This window comes from Rhopilema esculentum, chromosome 13, assembly GCF_057945365.1.
Source record: "Rhopilema esculentum isolate cy_ngs chromosome 13, ASM5794536v1, whole genome shotgun sequence".
Taxonomy (NCBI): Eukaryota; Metazoa; Cnidaria; class Scyphozoa; order Rhizostomeae; family Rhizostomatidae; genus Rhopilema; species Rhopilema esculentum.
Window position 1 is genome coordinate 7,752,592 of NC_142827.1, and position 17,491 is coordinate 7,770,082.

General features: G+C 35.7%; 2 protein-coding genes across 2 annotated transcripts; both read right to left on the reverse strand.

Annotated features, from left to right (window-relative positions):
* Window positions 1-1,495: 1,495 nt before the first annotated feature.
* Window positions 1,496-2,997, reverse strand: LOC135692129 (soluble calcium-activated nucleotidase 1-like). The gene has a single exon (XM_065210169.2). The coding sequence runs from the start codon at window positions 2,818-2,820 to the stop codon at window positions 1,594-1,596; it is 1,227 nt and encodes a 408-aa protein (XP_065066241.2). The 5' UTR covers window positions 2,821-2,997; the 3' UTR covers window positions 1,496-1,593.
* Window positions 2,998-5,015: 2,018 nt separating this feature from the next.
* Window positions 5,016-15,636, reverse strand: LOC135692127 (luc7-like protein 3). Its single transcript, XM_065210167.2, has 9 exons — window positions 15,441-15,636; window positions 12,557-12,623; window positions 11,969-12,008; window positions 11,344-11,482; window positions 10,419-10,496; window positions 9,523-9,621; window positions 8,728-8,892; window positions 6,383-7,061; window positions 5,016-5,828 (listed from the first exon to the last, which is right to left on the reverse strand). The coding sequence occupies exons 1-8, from the start codon at window positions 15,540-15,542 to the stop codon at window positions 6,387-6,389; spliced, it is 1,365 nt and encodes a 454-aa protein (XP_065066239.2). The 5' UTR covers window positions 15,543-15,636; the 3' UTR covers window positions 5,016-5,828; window positions 6,383-6,386.
* Between the last annotated feature and the right edge of the window lie 1,855 nt (window positions 15,637-17,491).

Consider the following 17,491-nt stretch of genomic DNA (forward strand, 5'->3'; position numbering starts at 1 on the left):
GCATTTTTTTGCAATTAACTTTTTGCTTGTTGGGCGGTTTTTGTTATGATAGGCATAAACTTCGATCTATTTGGAAAAGGATATTTAACCGAAAGGTAAGTTTGTAGTGATTAGAACCTTTCAATCTTAAGAAAACAGGAATATTTTTGGAAGGAATGTCGAAGAAATTGGTAGGAATTGTAGATTGGGGATATAATAAGACAGCAGGTCCCTTCTAGCAATAGAAACAAAACTATCCCTCAAAGAGAACAAGGTTCTCTGTCTTGCAGATCAAAAACGACAACCAAAACATGGAATTCCACTATCCAGCAGCATTTACTGAAAAACCCAGATTGGGTGAAAAACTATAACGGCGACATGTTTCGCATTATTGGCAAAGCCTGATCATCGTTCCATCTATGTAGCAGTTGGTGACATTTTCAATAGGAAAGCGGCACTTATTGGAAAACCTCAACAGTCATGTCCTCGCGTTTTCTGATGGCCTATTTCGATCCAAAACTGGGTATTTTAGCGTAGAGTTTTCCATCTATGTTCTGATGTTTTATTCTCTGAAGAGTGCTGGACGTATAATTAAGTTTGTTTCAAAATTTGTTTTTTAAAGCCATTTTCATTTGTGTTGTGCCAGATTTACATAAAACTGAAAGAGCCTGCTCTTTTAAATACTTCAAGTAAAGGGGGTGCCAAAGTCACGGTTAAAGCAAATACAAATTGAAAGAAGTAAAACAGCATACTCCTTGACTTCAAGACTGTTTAAAGGCAACTGATAGATACTAAAGGGGCTTATTAAGTCATCTGTCGATTGTCTTTAAAGTACATTCTATGTGTTACTGATTTAGCTCACCTCAGCAAATGAGGGGAGTGATTCACAGCTAACCTATAAAAATACAAACGGCCAGGCCTGTTGATATTTTCTTTTCTGACTTGTACCTAGTTTAAAATCATGAAACTGATGATAGATATATAAAAAAGTTCCAATCAGGTGAAGAGCAAGTCAAGCAGACAAATAAAAAATTATTAGGCTTAATGGATTAACTAGTATCCCAAAAGAATAAGCAGAATAAAAGACCTACAGTAAAGACGCAGAAAGGAAAAATCTTGCTCTCTTCGTTGGCTATTGTTTGTTGAATATCAAGGGTCCTTGAAACTGAAGAAGCTAGCCTGTGTGCAGACTCGACTATGGGAAAAGTACTATTTCTCGTAGGAAGTTTTTAAAGTCTGCATGCAGGCAAAGAGAATTGTGACAAATTAGTACAATCAATAAATAGCTAGTAAAAGACTTCCCTTGTTAAAAAATAAAAACTCAGGTGTGAAAGGTGTTCATAGGAGGAATATATTGAAAATGTTCAATTGTTATGACTAAAATTTGCCTTTGCATTAGATTGTAGGGATTAATTATTTTATTGGGAAATTATAATATTTAAATCTTAAAATTATAATTTCGAAAAATGAATAAAGAAAGGGCAGAGTGGATAACTTTTGAAGAAAATTGGAAGAATTTCAATCTATTCTTATCCAAGTTTTGCAATGATTTATATCACCAAAAACATCACTTAAAAATAAATTTTTGACACATGCTTTCCTTCAATAAGAAATCTATAAAAACTCAATTCCCTCAAATTTATCATTGTCTATGAATGTTTCATCCAAAATAATTGTCCCATCTACTTTAAAAACCATAATATATGTGCTTATATTTCCTGCATCTTCTACGCTCCTCAAAGCAACAATTATATTGTCATTGGTTCCTGGAACAAATTTAAATGATGAAAAGCCATGTGTTGGGATTACTTCTCCTATTTTGACCCGAGTGAAATCCTCAAAGCTTTCATTGCAAGATAACAAAACATTTGTAGCTCTACGTTCATCTGATTGGTCATCATACTTCTCATGACTTGCTCTTCTTGGAAGGAAAAACCATCGTCGCTTGGCACTACTCCACGTAACAGCTTCATGAATAACATAGCCAGGACTTACAATACCTAGTTCAGTTTTGACTCTTTCATAAACATTTCTCCAGTTATGATGGACAACATCTCCAGATGGTCCAATACTTTTCACAAACTGTGGGTTAAAGTTCACAAGCTCTCCAGTTGGCGTTGTCCATTCCTTCCCAAGACCACCGACATACAGTGTGTTGTCTTTAACTGTCATCCATTCTCCTTTGAACCCTTTTGAAACAGAGCCATCACCATCAGGCAATATGACCCATTGAATGACTTTCCCATCCTTTATTTGGTACACTATTCCAGTGCGATCATCAACAGTATATAGTTTTCCATGAAACATGGCAAGTTCTGACAGCTCTAGCCCCCTTCCTTTTTCTGAAATTTTTGATGTTAGTACAGTATTCTCTATTTTCCATTCAACAGAGTATTTTCCATCAAAATGTTTTCTCAAAACACCTTTTTTGAAGAAACTTCTCCAGGTGCTCTTTTTCCCAGGAACTTTAGATTTGTCTTCATCCAAATCAGAAACGATTGCAATATTAAACTCGATCCACTTGTGACTAACTAACGGCTTCGACAACTCCCCGTGGTTGTCAGCACAGTTTTCTATCCCTGCTTCGTGGGCAACATCTCGGGCGACACAAGCAGGCCTATCCAAACTGTTGCCACGGTCACTCGATTCCATTCGCACTTTAACGTGCTCTTTACTTGTAGCAGATGAGCTTGGCCAAAAGCAGAAGAAAATTCCAATCATAACAAGACATATTACCGATAAGTAACACAAGGCTTGCTTGACATCTCGGTTTCGCCAATAAACGCCGTTTGGCATGAAGTAACTAAAAACCTCCATCTCAATTTTTGAGCTAGTTAACATAAAATCTGCACAACTCCAGAACAGAGCCAACCTGCTTTGGGAGGACAGCTGAAGTATTCTCACATACAAAAAAAACAGAATAACATTTTCCTTTCTTACAAAGGTTCACTAGTGAAACAAACGCTGGCAAGTTATAAGATTAGGCCAACGATTCAGTAACCTCAACTCCCTGTAGCAGCCTCATTTGCGAAGATGGGCCAAGATCAGTGGGGCCATACTGTAATTTTGGGGGCGTGACTTTATTACCACCATTCATTGAACTGCACTCTTTTTGCTGGACTGAACACAGAGGCGGATCCAGCAAAAAACCTGACTGAATTCCAGGCCAAGGCTAGGGACTTTCAGATAATGCATTGATCATTGTGCATAAGACAAAATTATTATTCATATTTATGCATTTTGGTACCTTTGAGGAGGGGGGGGGGGGGGTTGGTACAATTTACTAACTAAATCTAGATTCTAAATTTCTTTCCGACAAAAAACAGCGCCTCTGTGAAAAATTTGTCAACCAACTCCCTTTCTCAATACCCTTTGTTTGTTTTGGATGTCACAGCAAAGTTTTTCCCTTTTGTTTTGCTCGCAATTTGTTGTTTTGCCTCCGTAGACACCAGCCTATTCATCAAAATATGGTGTTCCGTTCTGAGCACAGGTTTTCCGTACCATCAAAGACTGCAATTTAAAGCAAAGGTAGTTAACACTCCTGGAAAATTAATAATATCTCAAACGTTTTTATCTCAAACGCTTAATAATCTGCTAGAATGCTGCGATGGTCGTGAGTATGAGACATCTGCAGTCGCCATTTCGAATTACAGCTCTCTTACAAATATGGTATCATTTCCGAGTTCCAGATGCTGTTTTGACCGAGTTCCATCCGTGTTCCAAACAAAAAGTTTATTCACTTTTGCTCTGATGGAGCCCCGTATGCTGGGGCGAAATATTAGCCTTTACTGATTTGCGTGTATTTATTGTTGTTTATTCTCGGCGTATTGCGGTGTTTCATACTTGCTACAAAAAGTTTATTGTTTCAATTCATTCACTTCCGAGGCACAAAACGTTTATTTCCGAGTTCCAGGATTGACTGCTGTTGTCCTCCACAGCGTCGTTTCCAAATCACGACAGAGAAGGGCAATTTTAAGATCTTAATTTTAAGATTAAGATTTTAGAATTTTTCGGTTTCAATTTTTTCATTTAAATATTGATTGTTTCAGGCAACACTTTTTTTAACTGTATGTTGGAAAACTGACTGAGTTCTGTGCACCAAGGAACTCACTCTGGATCCGCCTCTGGAACAGACAGTAACAATTAAGAAACTTTAGAACTCAAAACGGGCAATAAAGAAATAATAAAGTTGCGAAAATACTCTTGACTCCAAAATTTCGTTAAAACCCATCAATTTGATAAGTCGTTGGCAGAAATAAAACTTTAGAGAAATAATGAAAATCATTTATCTCACTGATTCCAAAAGACAGCGAACTCTGTCGACATAAATATTACGACCATTCGAAAACAATAATAACAGTTATAAGTTTCTGCTAGCAATCATAGATGTTGAAATCATTCTGAAGTTTATCAAAGACATCAAAATAAAGTTTATCAAAGACATTAAAACTAAATCACTCTCAAGAAGTAATTGAGTATTGAAGGAAACAGAAACTTCAAACAATCCGTGAAAGAGGGAAAAAGTCCTTGGAGAAATTATATATTTATTCTGCCATTAAAATCCCTTGATTCACACTCAGGGACTAAACGCCAGTATCTTTAAGTTTAAAAATCAAGACTGTATATCAGAATTTTCAAAGGTTGAAGAAGCAATTTGAGTTAAACAAGATTCAGCTTGATTTGGCAAAATTCACTAATGTGGACTTGTTTCATTCTTTTCATCTAGGGTTTCCAAAAATTAGGGCCATGTCCCCCACTTTTTCGTAAAACAAATAACTAAAGTATAAAATATTCGTACTAGCTTGTAATTAGCACATACTAGTCTAGTCATTCGTACTAGTCTTAATACTTAATAATACCCACGTGTGATCAATTCTTCAGAATTCATTTTAAATTATTGCTGAAGCATACTATCAGATATACCCAACAGCTTTTTGTGACCTTTCCCGAGGCTGCTTTCTGCGACTAAATCGTCCATAAGTGTCTAAAACTCCCAAGAAATACTGAACAGCAGTGAAGACAAGAGAGCGAGAGGATAAAATGACGATTTGTCTTTCGCCTAGAACTCTTTTCAATAAAGTGCACGTTACGAAGAAATCGTTATTATCAGTAAAACACACTACAGTTTGTAATCAGGGTGAACTAAAAAAGTTGACACTACAACATCAAAAAATTCTTTGAAAAAACTGCAACATGAATATCGTCTTGAAATAGCCAAGCATGGTAACTTTAAGTGGACAAAGCATTGGAAAAATGCAAGACATAAAAATCCTAGCAGACAAGTCTTGGGTCTTAATCGGCTAATTAATTTTAAGGCGGGAAACTGACATTGTGGAAACGTTTGCTTATCTTAGCAACCAAAGGGGAATTTCAGGCTTAAATAATAACAATGAAATCTATGGATCGGAGGCGCATCTCAGAAGCCGTCGCGAGGGCTTTTCAAGACGATCTCAGGTCCACACAGCTTGTCCTTTAATTCATCTGCTCTTCGCAAAATTTCTTCTCTGTCTTTAAATCAAAGTACTAGTTAAGATTTAACAAAATAGGACTATGATTATTTCATTTATTCAGTAACTTATTCATTAAAGTTTCTTTCGTAAGACATTTTCAAATCATTATGAAATGAAACGAGCATGAAGTTTCTGCCCAGTCAATGTGATACAAACGACTTTAGGTATTGTCAGAACTCCACCAGCAAACCTATGGTTCCAACTTTTAACAATTAACCCACAGATGCCAGATAAACGAGGGTGTAGCTTTTCTGTTTCGCGATGTCATCTGAGAGGGACTTTCATATTAAGAACGAATTTTTAGCAGTTATGTTCCAGCTTTCGTCCCTGATTCAGTCTCTGGAGAAAGTATATGACAATTAACAATTCCCCATTTCTTAGTTCAGCCTTACGTATTCAGTCCAAGACGAGAAATGACAAACATTAACAATTAGCCCACCGTTATTCACCGGGCATCTGAGAGTAGCTATCTTACAGCATTCAAAACAAACATGTAAGTGCAAAAAGTTCTGAAAGGCATAACCAACGATACGACATAAAATAGAGAGTAATGGGGCAAAACTCTATCAAATAACTCGGAGACAGACTGGCATAGGAAACCAATGCTGGTCTAGGAACCACATTCAAAAACTGAATGTCACTGTACCTTTGTAAAAAAGTACCATCTGGATGAAATTAGGACGAGCTATAGTCTTCTCAAGTATGAAAAGAAACGGGGGTAAAGGCTACTGCAGACAACGCAGCAACAAAAGTTAAATCACAAATGGGAATTGGGGTTCTAGAGACCGCCATCAGTAACATTACATTCTGCAACCCGTTCTGTTAATTCCCTGAACATTCCTTTTCTACGAAAGAACCGGGGAAAAATCTTAGTTCAAATAAAGTTTATTTACCTCCTTAATCATCGCTTTGTTCTTGCATGGCTTCCGTGTCTCCATTCGCTTCGTTTCTGACGTCATCAGCTGAGTTCTTGCTTTTTTCATTTCCTTCCTCGCTATTCTCTTTTCTGCCATCAGAACGCTCGGATTCTGCACTCTCCCGTTTTCGACTCCTGCTTTGAGACCTGCTTCTGCTACGACGACGATCACGACTCCTGCTCCTCTTTTTCCTTTCTCGGCTGCGACTTCGACTTCTTCTGCTTCTTTCTCTGCTGCGGCTTCTTCTTCGCTCCTTATCTCGACTCCTACTCCTTCGTCTTTCTCTACTTCTGCTGCGCTTTTTATCACGAGAGCTCCTTCGCCTATATCTATCACGACTTTTGCTTCTTCGTTCTCGACTTCTGCTTCGACGTTCCCGACTTCTGCTCCTACGCTCCCGACTTCGGCTTCGCCTATCCTTACTCCTGCTTCTCCTTCTATCTCGGTCTCGCCGACGATCTCGGCTGCGATTGCGATCCTTCCTCTCTTTACTACGATTCCTATCCCTACTCCGCTCCCTATCTTTACGCCGGGAACCCTCTCTGCTTCTACTACTAACTTCGGCTTTTTCATCCTTTGAATCCTTACCTCCTTCCTCTGCTCCCTTTTCCTTTTTTTCTTTTTCTTCTCGAATTTTCGTCCGCCATTTGCCCTCCTGTAAAAAAATCCGACTTACTAAAAATTTTCTGTTTAGAAATCCGTTACCTCTAAGTTTTGGTAGTGGTAACGTTTATCTGCAACCAGCTTTCTTGACAAGATGCTGCAAACTTGCATGTATAATGTATCTAATGTAATAAAAATATGAATTCTGCGAACACAACTTCTATTCAAGGAAACACTGGCAAACACTCATTCATTTTTAAGCCTTATCAAAATTAGTCAGATTGATGACAGCTAGTAGAGGAAGTTCCACATGAACTTATAAATTTTCACTGTATTTTGATATTTCCCACAAACATGGACAAATTCTCTTTTTACTTTCAAGTAACAGAACCGTTCTCAAGAGGGTCGTAATGGAGATGCGTCTTCATGAGACAGCTGGGACACTTGGCCTAAAATTACTTATAATTTTGCACTTTGATAAGGCACTTTCTTGAGGGAAATCCCTAAAGTTGTCCATTACCAGTTTTAGAAAACGAACTCATACATTTCCTTGAATAGAGAGTTGGTGTCTGCTTTTATTCTTGAAGCATTGAAAATACAACGTTATTAGACTGTCTGGAGCCAATAAACTCATGATCCATTCGTTTCCTTTCATAAATATCGTTGAAAATACCTCTAGGCCATATTGCTAACTCTTCTCTTGTTCAATCGAACATCGACAATATGAATCATTCCTGTTCTCAACCTTTGTTATATATGCTGTAGAAATATTAAGTAGAAAAATGAAATGACATGATTCCACGAGGAAAGCCCTCAACCCAACCTCTCAACCAAAGCATCAACGCTCACCTTTCTGTCGGACTGGTTTTATAGAGTTTCTCAATCGATTTATAGAATTTCTCAATCGGTTTAATTTAAAAAAATTCTGTTTAAATGGTAATGTATTAAAATTTACAAGTTCTTATTAGTAACATCATTTTTATGATGCTACGAGATTTTTATGATAAATCTTTATCAGTTTAAATAATAAAGTTTATGTATAATGGTGGATACCTAATAAATTACTGGCGGGAAACCTCTGTTCCTAGAACAATCACATTATTCATGGTTTAAATACAAAAATAATGTTCTTCCTAATCGTATCTGTTAACGGAGAAAAAGTAGGCTGTGCAACGTAAGTGCCCGCCTTTATGCAAACACTTTGATGCAGTAGAATTGCACAATAAAAATTAAAAGATTTTGCCGTATGCTTGGGAAAAATTCAAATTTGACATAAGTATAAAAATGCGTTTAAAACTAATCTTCATTTTTAATGCAAAATGACTACATAAATATGAATAAGTATAAATACAACAATAATAAATTTTATACATTATTACTCAATGCTGAATAATTGTCCAAGAAAAAACATATTTGTGCCAAATTTGGATGTACATCATTTATTACAATACTTCCAAAGAAAAGGGGAGAGACATTTTGTTAGACTGCAGGAAGAGATCCATAGTATATATATATAGATGACATGCAGTTGCTAGAAGTTGTAAATCAAAACCTGAAGTTGACTGCTACAGACGGGCTAAACAACAAACATAAGTGATAGGAAAGTTTTGGATATTTTTGTTGAATTACTGAAAAATATAAGCACAGAATACCTGTAGGGACTGGTTCCGATATTTGCTGTGATGTTTCAGCAACAGAAAAGATGCCTTAAGACTTACCTTCATATCTTCAACAGCTGCTTTGATTCTTGCATATCCAACATGTTGTTTACCTTGTAAATGATCATCAACTCTGGACTGTGCATCACCAACAATTAGAAAAGCACCACAGATCTCACAGACTTCCATTTGCTTCTCTTGGGATGATAATGGGTTGAGTTTGCTCTTAAAGAATGAAAAGATTTTGATATATACTTTCGAATAGATTTGAAACAACGTTGATACGAATATTTTCTACTTTGGAACAAAGCTGTGTAGAGTCAAGCTCTTCTCAAGGTTCAAAACTTTTATTTAACTGCTAACAGGTTGTTTCATACATTTTGATTGGATGATTAATCCCATCTATTTTAGGCAAACAGGAAAAACTGGGTGATTCTTTATATTTTTAATAGACTCAGCTCTTAAAGTAAGTCATATTTTGCTGCTCTCAAACCTTAGGTATCCAAGATAGGAGTGGTGCATCAACTCTCTGATTGGAAAAAAATGAATTTTTCTTGTCCATTCAGTGCCCAAAAATCTAAGTTGATTTGCAACTTGAGACCATTAAGTTATAGTTAAGATTTAGGGTTCTAAATTGGTTGGACAGAGCAATTTACGCTGATGCACCAGTAGCTATTTGTTGCATCCCATGATGAGGGAATGTAGCCTCAAGAACTCATTTGATGAGGTATGTGGCAATGTCATCTAAGGGGGGTTATTTCATTGAAATGGACAGAGCATTTCACTGTCAATTAAAATCAGCATAGAGAAGTGCTGATGTCCAGAAAAACCAGTTTAAAATGATTTTGATAGTACCATCTGCATCAATGTTTCCTTTTCTTCTTTCAGTTGATCCACTAGCTTCATGATTCCCTGTGCCTCTTCAACTTTGCCTTCTGATCCAAGAGTTTCAATCTAAAATAAATGTGCTTATGAGGTTGCAAGTTAATTTTTATACAATTAAATAAAATAAAGCAGTATAAATATTTTATGTTTTAGTACACAAAAAGCTCCTACTGTGCAAATACTAGGAGACTGAAGCTATAATATACAAGAGTAGAGGAAAGGAAAACATACATAATGCTAGCTTTTTTAAGGCACTTGTAGATAAACAAGACTTTGTTTCAAAGACACTTCATTTCATGACATATATATGTCTATAACTCAAGCTTGAATCTGGTACTTAGGCTTAGGCTTAATTTTACAAAGTATTTCTACCTTTTGCATTCACAACTCTGCCTATACTGCAATAAGCATTCAATTACATACCAGTAAACAAGAGTCTTCATTAAAGTTTTCCAATACTTAATCTCTTTACATTTTGGTTAAAGTTAATGTGTCCATACAAAAGAACTGCCTATGCCAAACTTGTCAAGCCAGTCATTAAATAACAGCTTGCGATTGGTTAGTATTCTTGCGACGCAAAACTGCTCACATGAAAAGCTAACCTCACAGCGGGGTAGATAAACAGAATGAGGGTAATGGCTGGGGCGATGACATGAAAAATCACATGTTCCTGAAAATTCCCGCAGAGCTGCTTGTTTTAGCTGGACACATTACCTTTAAAGTTTAAGAAAACTGAGTAAAAAAGTCAGTGCCATGTGAAATACCAGAATTTTGTGCTCACTATTTTGTATGATTGGACAATTTAGCAATGAGTATGTTCCTTTTTGAAGTCTAAAGGTCTCACAGATTGGCACTATGTGACTCACCTCGCCTAGCAGTTGATTGATATGGTCAGTTATCATAGAGAGCTGGTCATCATCTCCTTTTGCTGTTTTCAATTCTTGCTAAAAAATGTTCAAATATAGCTTGTTTAAACTTCAAGTAAGCATATCCGAATGCTGCAAAACTATGAACTTGCGGCAGATTGCATTTCATTGAATTTTGCATTTCATTGAATTTTGCATTTCAGAACATTGCATTTCAGAATTTTGCATTTTGCATGTAACTATATCAGAACATAGTTATAAATAGAGTTAAAAAGAAATAGATAAAAATTAGCCTTTTGATAAATAATTGAATTGAAATTCCTGTATGTAGTCAAGTGTTTAAAAATGTGCCTAAATAAATTGATTATTAACAGGGTTTTTTCCTAAAGAAGATGTTAATATAGAATTGCATTTACAGCCAATGAAATAACTACAAGTTCACTGCTTAGACATTCAATATGTCACACCTTGATGCAATTTAAGCCCTTTTTGTGTAGTGCTGAATTTTACATCATATTTTGAGATGTTATTACTGCCTTGAGTATCTACTGTCTTATTAGCATATTTCATTTTTACCAAGCTATGGTTGTATAAAGAAAAACCCTTAGATTAAAGCCTGCAGGTAGAATGCAAGTTCAAAGGCAGTGGAAGAATATACGGTTAAGTTTGTTAACCTTAATCATATACACTAGGGTATCAAAAGTATTGCACCACCTCAAATGAAGAGAAATGGTGCATGAGTGATGGAAAGTTATGCGAATTATTCTGTTTTTAAGTGGCAAATGGCAATCGGTCGAATGCAAAACAACCACTAATCAAAACTTCAATCTATTTACAGGATTTGTTTGAAAAATAACAGTACCAAATGCCTTTTAAACATTTAGTGGCCTTGTAGAAAGATTATTTCAATTTTATCGAAAAGTACCTGTTCTTTTTTAGCATTGAGGGCAAGCCTTTCATGTCCTCGTCTTATTCGTCTTTCAACATCTGCCATTATTCCTTGCAGAAATCTATGAAACGTCTCTTCATAACCCATTAAACCTCTTCTATTGCTCTTTTCATATCTGAAATTACAAAGCATGTAAGAATTCTGTATCTTGAATAGATTAAATTTGTATTTTGGAAAATGAAGGATATGTTTTAGCAAAGAAACTAGTTGCAGTTTTCAGAAAGTGGCTGTAAATATATTTATGCAAATATATTTAGTTTCATCATTTAAATTTCTATATTGAGAGGCCAATAAAATGATTCCTATTATTGTTGTTAAGAAGGGCTTAGAACTTCAAAAAGATGATAAAGAGTCTGAATATATAATCCTATTGGTTCCTTAAACTGATAAACAAGACTTTAATAATTGGTTCAGAAATTCTGTGATAACAAAGACAAAAAGGGAAACTATTGAAATAATTTAGGACAGATGCTTGATGAAAGAATCCAGTACTACTAGAATTATCTTCTTTGGACATTGAAGCATGTACATCTTTTTCTATCAGGAAAGAGACCAGGTAACAGTTATTTTTATAAAACAAATTTTATAACTTTACACTTACTCTTTTTTCAGAGCTTCATCATGCGCTTTTGGACAAGCACCTAAAAAAATTGGATCAAAGTTGTATGTTTTTTATAACTGAATAAAGATATAAACTTCAGAATAATATAGTTGAAAGTTGAATCACTTTTTTCAATTCAATCACTATGTTGAATACAGGGTAATGTTCAACTCCTAAATTTTCTGACAAACCTTAAAAATATTTATACACATATAATTCAAAATAAAATTGAGAGCGTACAGAAAAAATAATTTTTCAAAGATAACTTGATGACAGGCAAGACAGCCAACACAGGCAAGACAGCCAACACAGGCAAGACAGCTTTGTTTCAACACTAGAGGAGACAGCCTATAAAGAATTGATTCTATGGACAGTTTTTAAGCATTGTTTGAACAAGTTTTTTACCATTCTTTAATGAAATTAACCAAACTTTTTATAACTTCTTTGATCTGGTTATTCATATAATTTGTATATACAAATAACTGATTAAGCGAACTAGTTGTATTTTGTATTGAAGATATCCTTACAGATGCCATTATTGATTCTGAAATTTAAAAAAAAGCATATACATTTATCAATAAAACATACCAAGATCTGCTTTGGTGTTTGTAAACAGCTCATGAGGACAAAAGCCACACAGAAAGTATTTGCAAACCTGAAAATAGATTTAATATTATGTTAAGCCTAAACCTTGTGAAAGAAATCAATGGTTGCAAAAGAGTGAATAGAAATCAATAGTTAGACATTATGAACAATTCCGCCACCCTCTGCTTTTTGACTGTAAATGAACACTTGATCATTCTGGAAACAAAGTACAGTCCTGACAATGGAATACTTCTAGTCTTTCATCAAACTAATAAATACTCAAAATTTAATTGTTGAATATTTGAACATAAGACTGCATAACAATTATTAGCTAAAACAACTAAAATGAATTGAATGTTAACTTTTGTTGCCATGTCCTGTGAACTATAGTGTGACAGTGTCAATTTTCATGTGTATTGCTATTTCTTCAAAATCATATTCCACAGTGGCATTTGTCTGATCTTGTTGACCAGTTCAAGACCAAGCCTCTCCGGGAAAAAACAATGCAGGCTATAAAAGCTCTTGCCAGTTTGGCTGCGTGGGCTATTAAGCCCTTGCAGAACTGTTGTTGATTTTTATATATTTTGGTACTTACAAAGGCAAAAATACATTACCCTGCCAATTCTTTTAACATTATTCACCTTAAAGAGGAGTTTTTGTGTGTATTTCTACCTTTAAATTTTGTATTACTACTCCTTAAAACGAGACAAAAAAAGAGAAACACAACTTTTTTGGAATATAGCAGAGTTTTTTTAGGTTTTGCCAGTCAAATGAGGCTTTTTGGGAATGCCTAGTTAATATGTCATTACTTGTAAAGAGATCGTATTTGACAGCATGGCGCAAAAATAAACCAATTAACCCTTGCACGTTTTCAGGGTTCTCTGAATAGGAAAAGGGCAAGTGAATGGAAATTTTAGGGGAGCAATTCTCCCTTCGTGTACTGTTTAGGAGAGCAATTCATAGCTCACCTCAGGTTGCGAGGGGAGCGTGGAGGCGAGTATGAGCTATGGCTCGCCTCAAACAGCCAGGCCTGCATTAATCACACTATATATATATATGTAAATTCCTTTCGGACAAATACATTTCCTATTCCATTGCAAGTTTTAGCAGATAATACAATAGTTTGCTAACATGTGATAAGCACATAGAAAAGTAAGACCTCTTTCTCTTTATTTACTAACACCCTGATATTTAGCGGTAAGTAGTACAAACACTTGGAAAATTGGTTTGCATGGAAAAAAGCGCTCACAAATTTTTTTGTGTGGGCGTGTGAATAGCCTATAACAATTTTTCATCTAGTTTTGAACAACTACTCCTCAAAGACAACAAGGTGACCATCCACACAAGAAATCTAAAACAACTTGCAACAGAAATTTTCAAAACCATTCATCAAGAAAACCCAAGTTACATGGAAGATATTTTTAGCATAACTGAATCATCTTATAACTTCAGGGGGCTCACTTTCTCTAGAAATGAGCCAAACACTATAGCATACCGATTAGACACTGTATCCTTCAGAGGTCAAAAAGTATGGAGCTCATTTCCCTAGAAATAACCTCAAGCTCCAATATAAAAATCTTTAAAGCAAGTATCAAAACTATGTCAGAGATTTCTTACTCATGCTGCATTTGTAAACCATTTATAGGACAAGTGGGCTACATAAAATGACAGGGAACCTACTGTACATTGATGCATTTACTCTTACTGTTACAGTAATTCATTCATTACTGTTACGTTGTTAAATTTGGTTTTTTGTTAATATATCTAGCTGGTTTTAATTAGCTTTAATATAGCTAGTAGTGTATGTTTACCAACTTAAAAGAATATAAAGAAAAAAATATCGCATCAATAAAATCAAATGTTGCATTTAATTATCATTTTGAGGCAATGTTTTAAATATTCCTCAAAGGGTACATGTACAACCTGAAAATCTACTTGGTACACAAAACACAGGGTTATATTGTGAGCTTTTCATGACTAGTGAGCACTTAAGCATTTAAGGACTCCATTTACAACTCCATTTTGCGGAGTTTGGCCGAATTTGACAAGATATTGGGTGCACCAATAGCCCTGCACCTCATGTGCTGATGCACAAAAGTCAACCAAAAATGCCAGGTGTGCAAGAACTATAGGTTTTCTTTTAAAATCAAATAAAATCTAGTTTTTCCATTCACCCTCAACATTACCATGACAACATCTTGGGTGCACCCACCATCCAGTATGGAATCCATGTACATTTTGCCAGAGATAACCGGCATAGACTAACAACTTCCCATTGTCTTACTATTGTTTATTGGCATATGTCTGGCGTGAGCTTGTAATGGATTCCACCCTGGCCCACCATTCTCTGCAAGCTGCACTTTTTCAAAACATCCAGGTTTGCAGCTAAATATTTGCAAACCAAACATTTTAATATAGATACAAAGGTATGAAAGAGAACACGTATATAACTTAGATTTCTCTTCCAGCCATTATGTACCATGGAACTATTAGCAAGCTTTTTTTTGTTGAAAATCTTTTCCTTGGCAAGCATTTGCCCAAAACTCAGTGGAAGGAAGTCTGCCCTGTCTGTAGCGCAAAGTAATGATTTTTAATGGTCTTAGCATTTACAGTAAGGAGACTCGCATCACTAAAATGGTCGGACGACAAATACATCACAAGGCATGTTAGTATACTCCTTTCGTCACCTTAAAGGAGCATCCCCAACGAAAGTTGCATTTTTTGCCTTATTTACACTAAAAACAAATGCAAAACATTACCAATTTAACCATAAAATTGTCATAAACTATTCCATATCTTGAGTTGTCTTACATCTACACTATTTCAAAGGTGCAATCAACAGTGAGTCGGCGCCAACACAATACCGAATGGGCCTAGTTCATCATACCTCACTGTCTGACCAATGCATCCTCGAGCTTGGCTCACCAGGAGCTCTGTTCCTATCTTTACCCATAAGTTCATCGAGTAGCTGTGCAGCTGACACCGCCATTTTCGCCACTTTTTTCTCTTATAACACTTAAACGTTTTCCTTTCCACAAACACACGCGGACGACATTAACCAACCGAAAAAGTCGCATTCCCGTATGTTAAATATACTCAAGCAAAGTCTCCTCCGCAGAAACAGAATGGAGCAGAGGGAGATATGTAAACTCCCTATAACTTTCTCTGCTTGTAAATAAATACTTGGAGTTAAATCATAGACAATGGTTAAATCTACTACTTGCACTGAGGCTATTTATTCTGAAGTAGGCAGAATTTCCATTCAGTGTAGCAGACACATAAATATCTTAAAATTCTTGTTCAGGCTTGAGTCACTTCTTGATTTGGAACCAGATAGGTACGTTTGCAAATCATTTGAAGCGCTCTTGAACGACACAAAAAATGGCTCCCCCAACTGGGTATCGAAAGTCCACAAATTGAAAACCAGATATGAAATCAGTCACAACGATACCACTGCTGCGATAAAATCTAAAGTTAGAAGTCATGAATGCGAGTGAAATAATGAACAAGCTTAAAATGCACGTTGTACTAAACAAGAAATTATGTACATATGCTCTAAGTTAAAACGGTTTTCAAATTCAAATCCTATCCTGACATTGTCAAAGACTTTAACAAAAGACGATGCCTTTCACGGTTAAGACTAAGCGCTCATAATCTAGAAGTAGAAACTGGCCGTTTTGGAAAAACCCCTATTCCTAGAGAAGTACGACATTGCAGTTTCTGCTTAGCGACAGGTTTAAGGGTTTTAGGACATGAATTTCATTTACTTATGGTGTGTCCCGAATTCGCTGATAAAAGATGCTATCTCTTAAATGAACTCCAACGAACAGCCCCTAATTTAAAGCAGCTAACAAGTTGGAATCAATTTATCTGGATATTAAGCCAAGAAGACTTAAAATGTCTCAATTTAGTTGCCACATTTATATATAAATACTTTAAAACAAGATTGAAAGAACAGTAGGACAATACTAATTCCCAAGATGCTCAAACCCCGGATTCTAATTATTAGTTGATTATATAGATTTTTCGCTGTAAAATAGCTTTTTGATATTGCGTATGATCAATTTTGTCGTGCTTTCGTAATTAAAAGTTGTATCATTTAAATTTGAGTTGATATTAACGTTTGACAAGTTGTTGTAGCAGTATTTATATTAACTTTTATTGTTATTTTTATGTTGTAATTAGGTTAGAGGCCATCTTGGCCTAGATAACTTTTTAATAAGAAAAAAATAATAACTCGAATTCCTGACAGCTCTCACATTCACCACCTCGAACCATTGATCGATTCCCATAAAGGCTTATTTCCTCGTGGTTGTTTTTGATGAGCAGGAAGAATAACAACAATATATGAATCCACTAGCAGGCATACCGGAGCCGAGGGGCTAGGGAGGGGCTATACCCCCCCCCTCGACTTTTTGAACCTTTAAAAGTAGAGTTAATGGCACCTTCCATGCTTGAGAATGACTTGATGGAACTTATAGATTTTGCAAAGCTTCCAGTGTCTCCTTCGTAATTTCGGGTCACAACAAAAAGCCAGATATTCATCCTGCTTCTCGAACATTCGACAACTCGAACCATTTCATTGGTCCGTTGGAGGTTCGAGTTAGCGGAGGTTTACTGTAGTCAAAGTTTACGGCATGGATGTTGTCTTATCAAGGTTCTACAAGGTACTGTTCCTGAAGCTTTGAAAATGAATGGAAAAGCTACTCTGGGCATTGAACGTCATGAACAGAATGTAAGCAAATTTGATGTGCAGGAATTGCAGTTTTCCGAGAAAAAACACAAAAATGGTAAGATAAAGGCATTGATTTAATGGACTACACAATTTTTTTTATTAGAATACCTTAATTCTTGTTGTAATACCTTAATGCTTAATTCTCAAAAGTCTTACAAATTTGTGATTCTGACCCTTAAATTAGTCTTAAATCATTCTTCAAT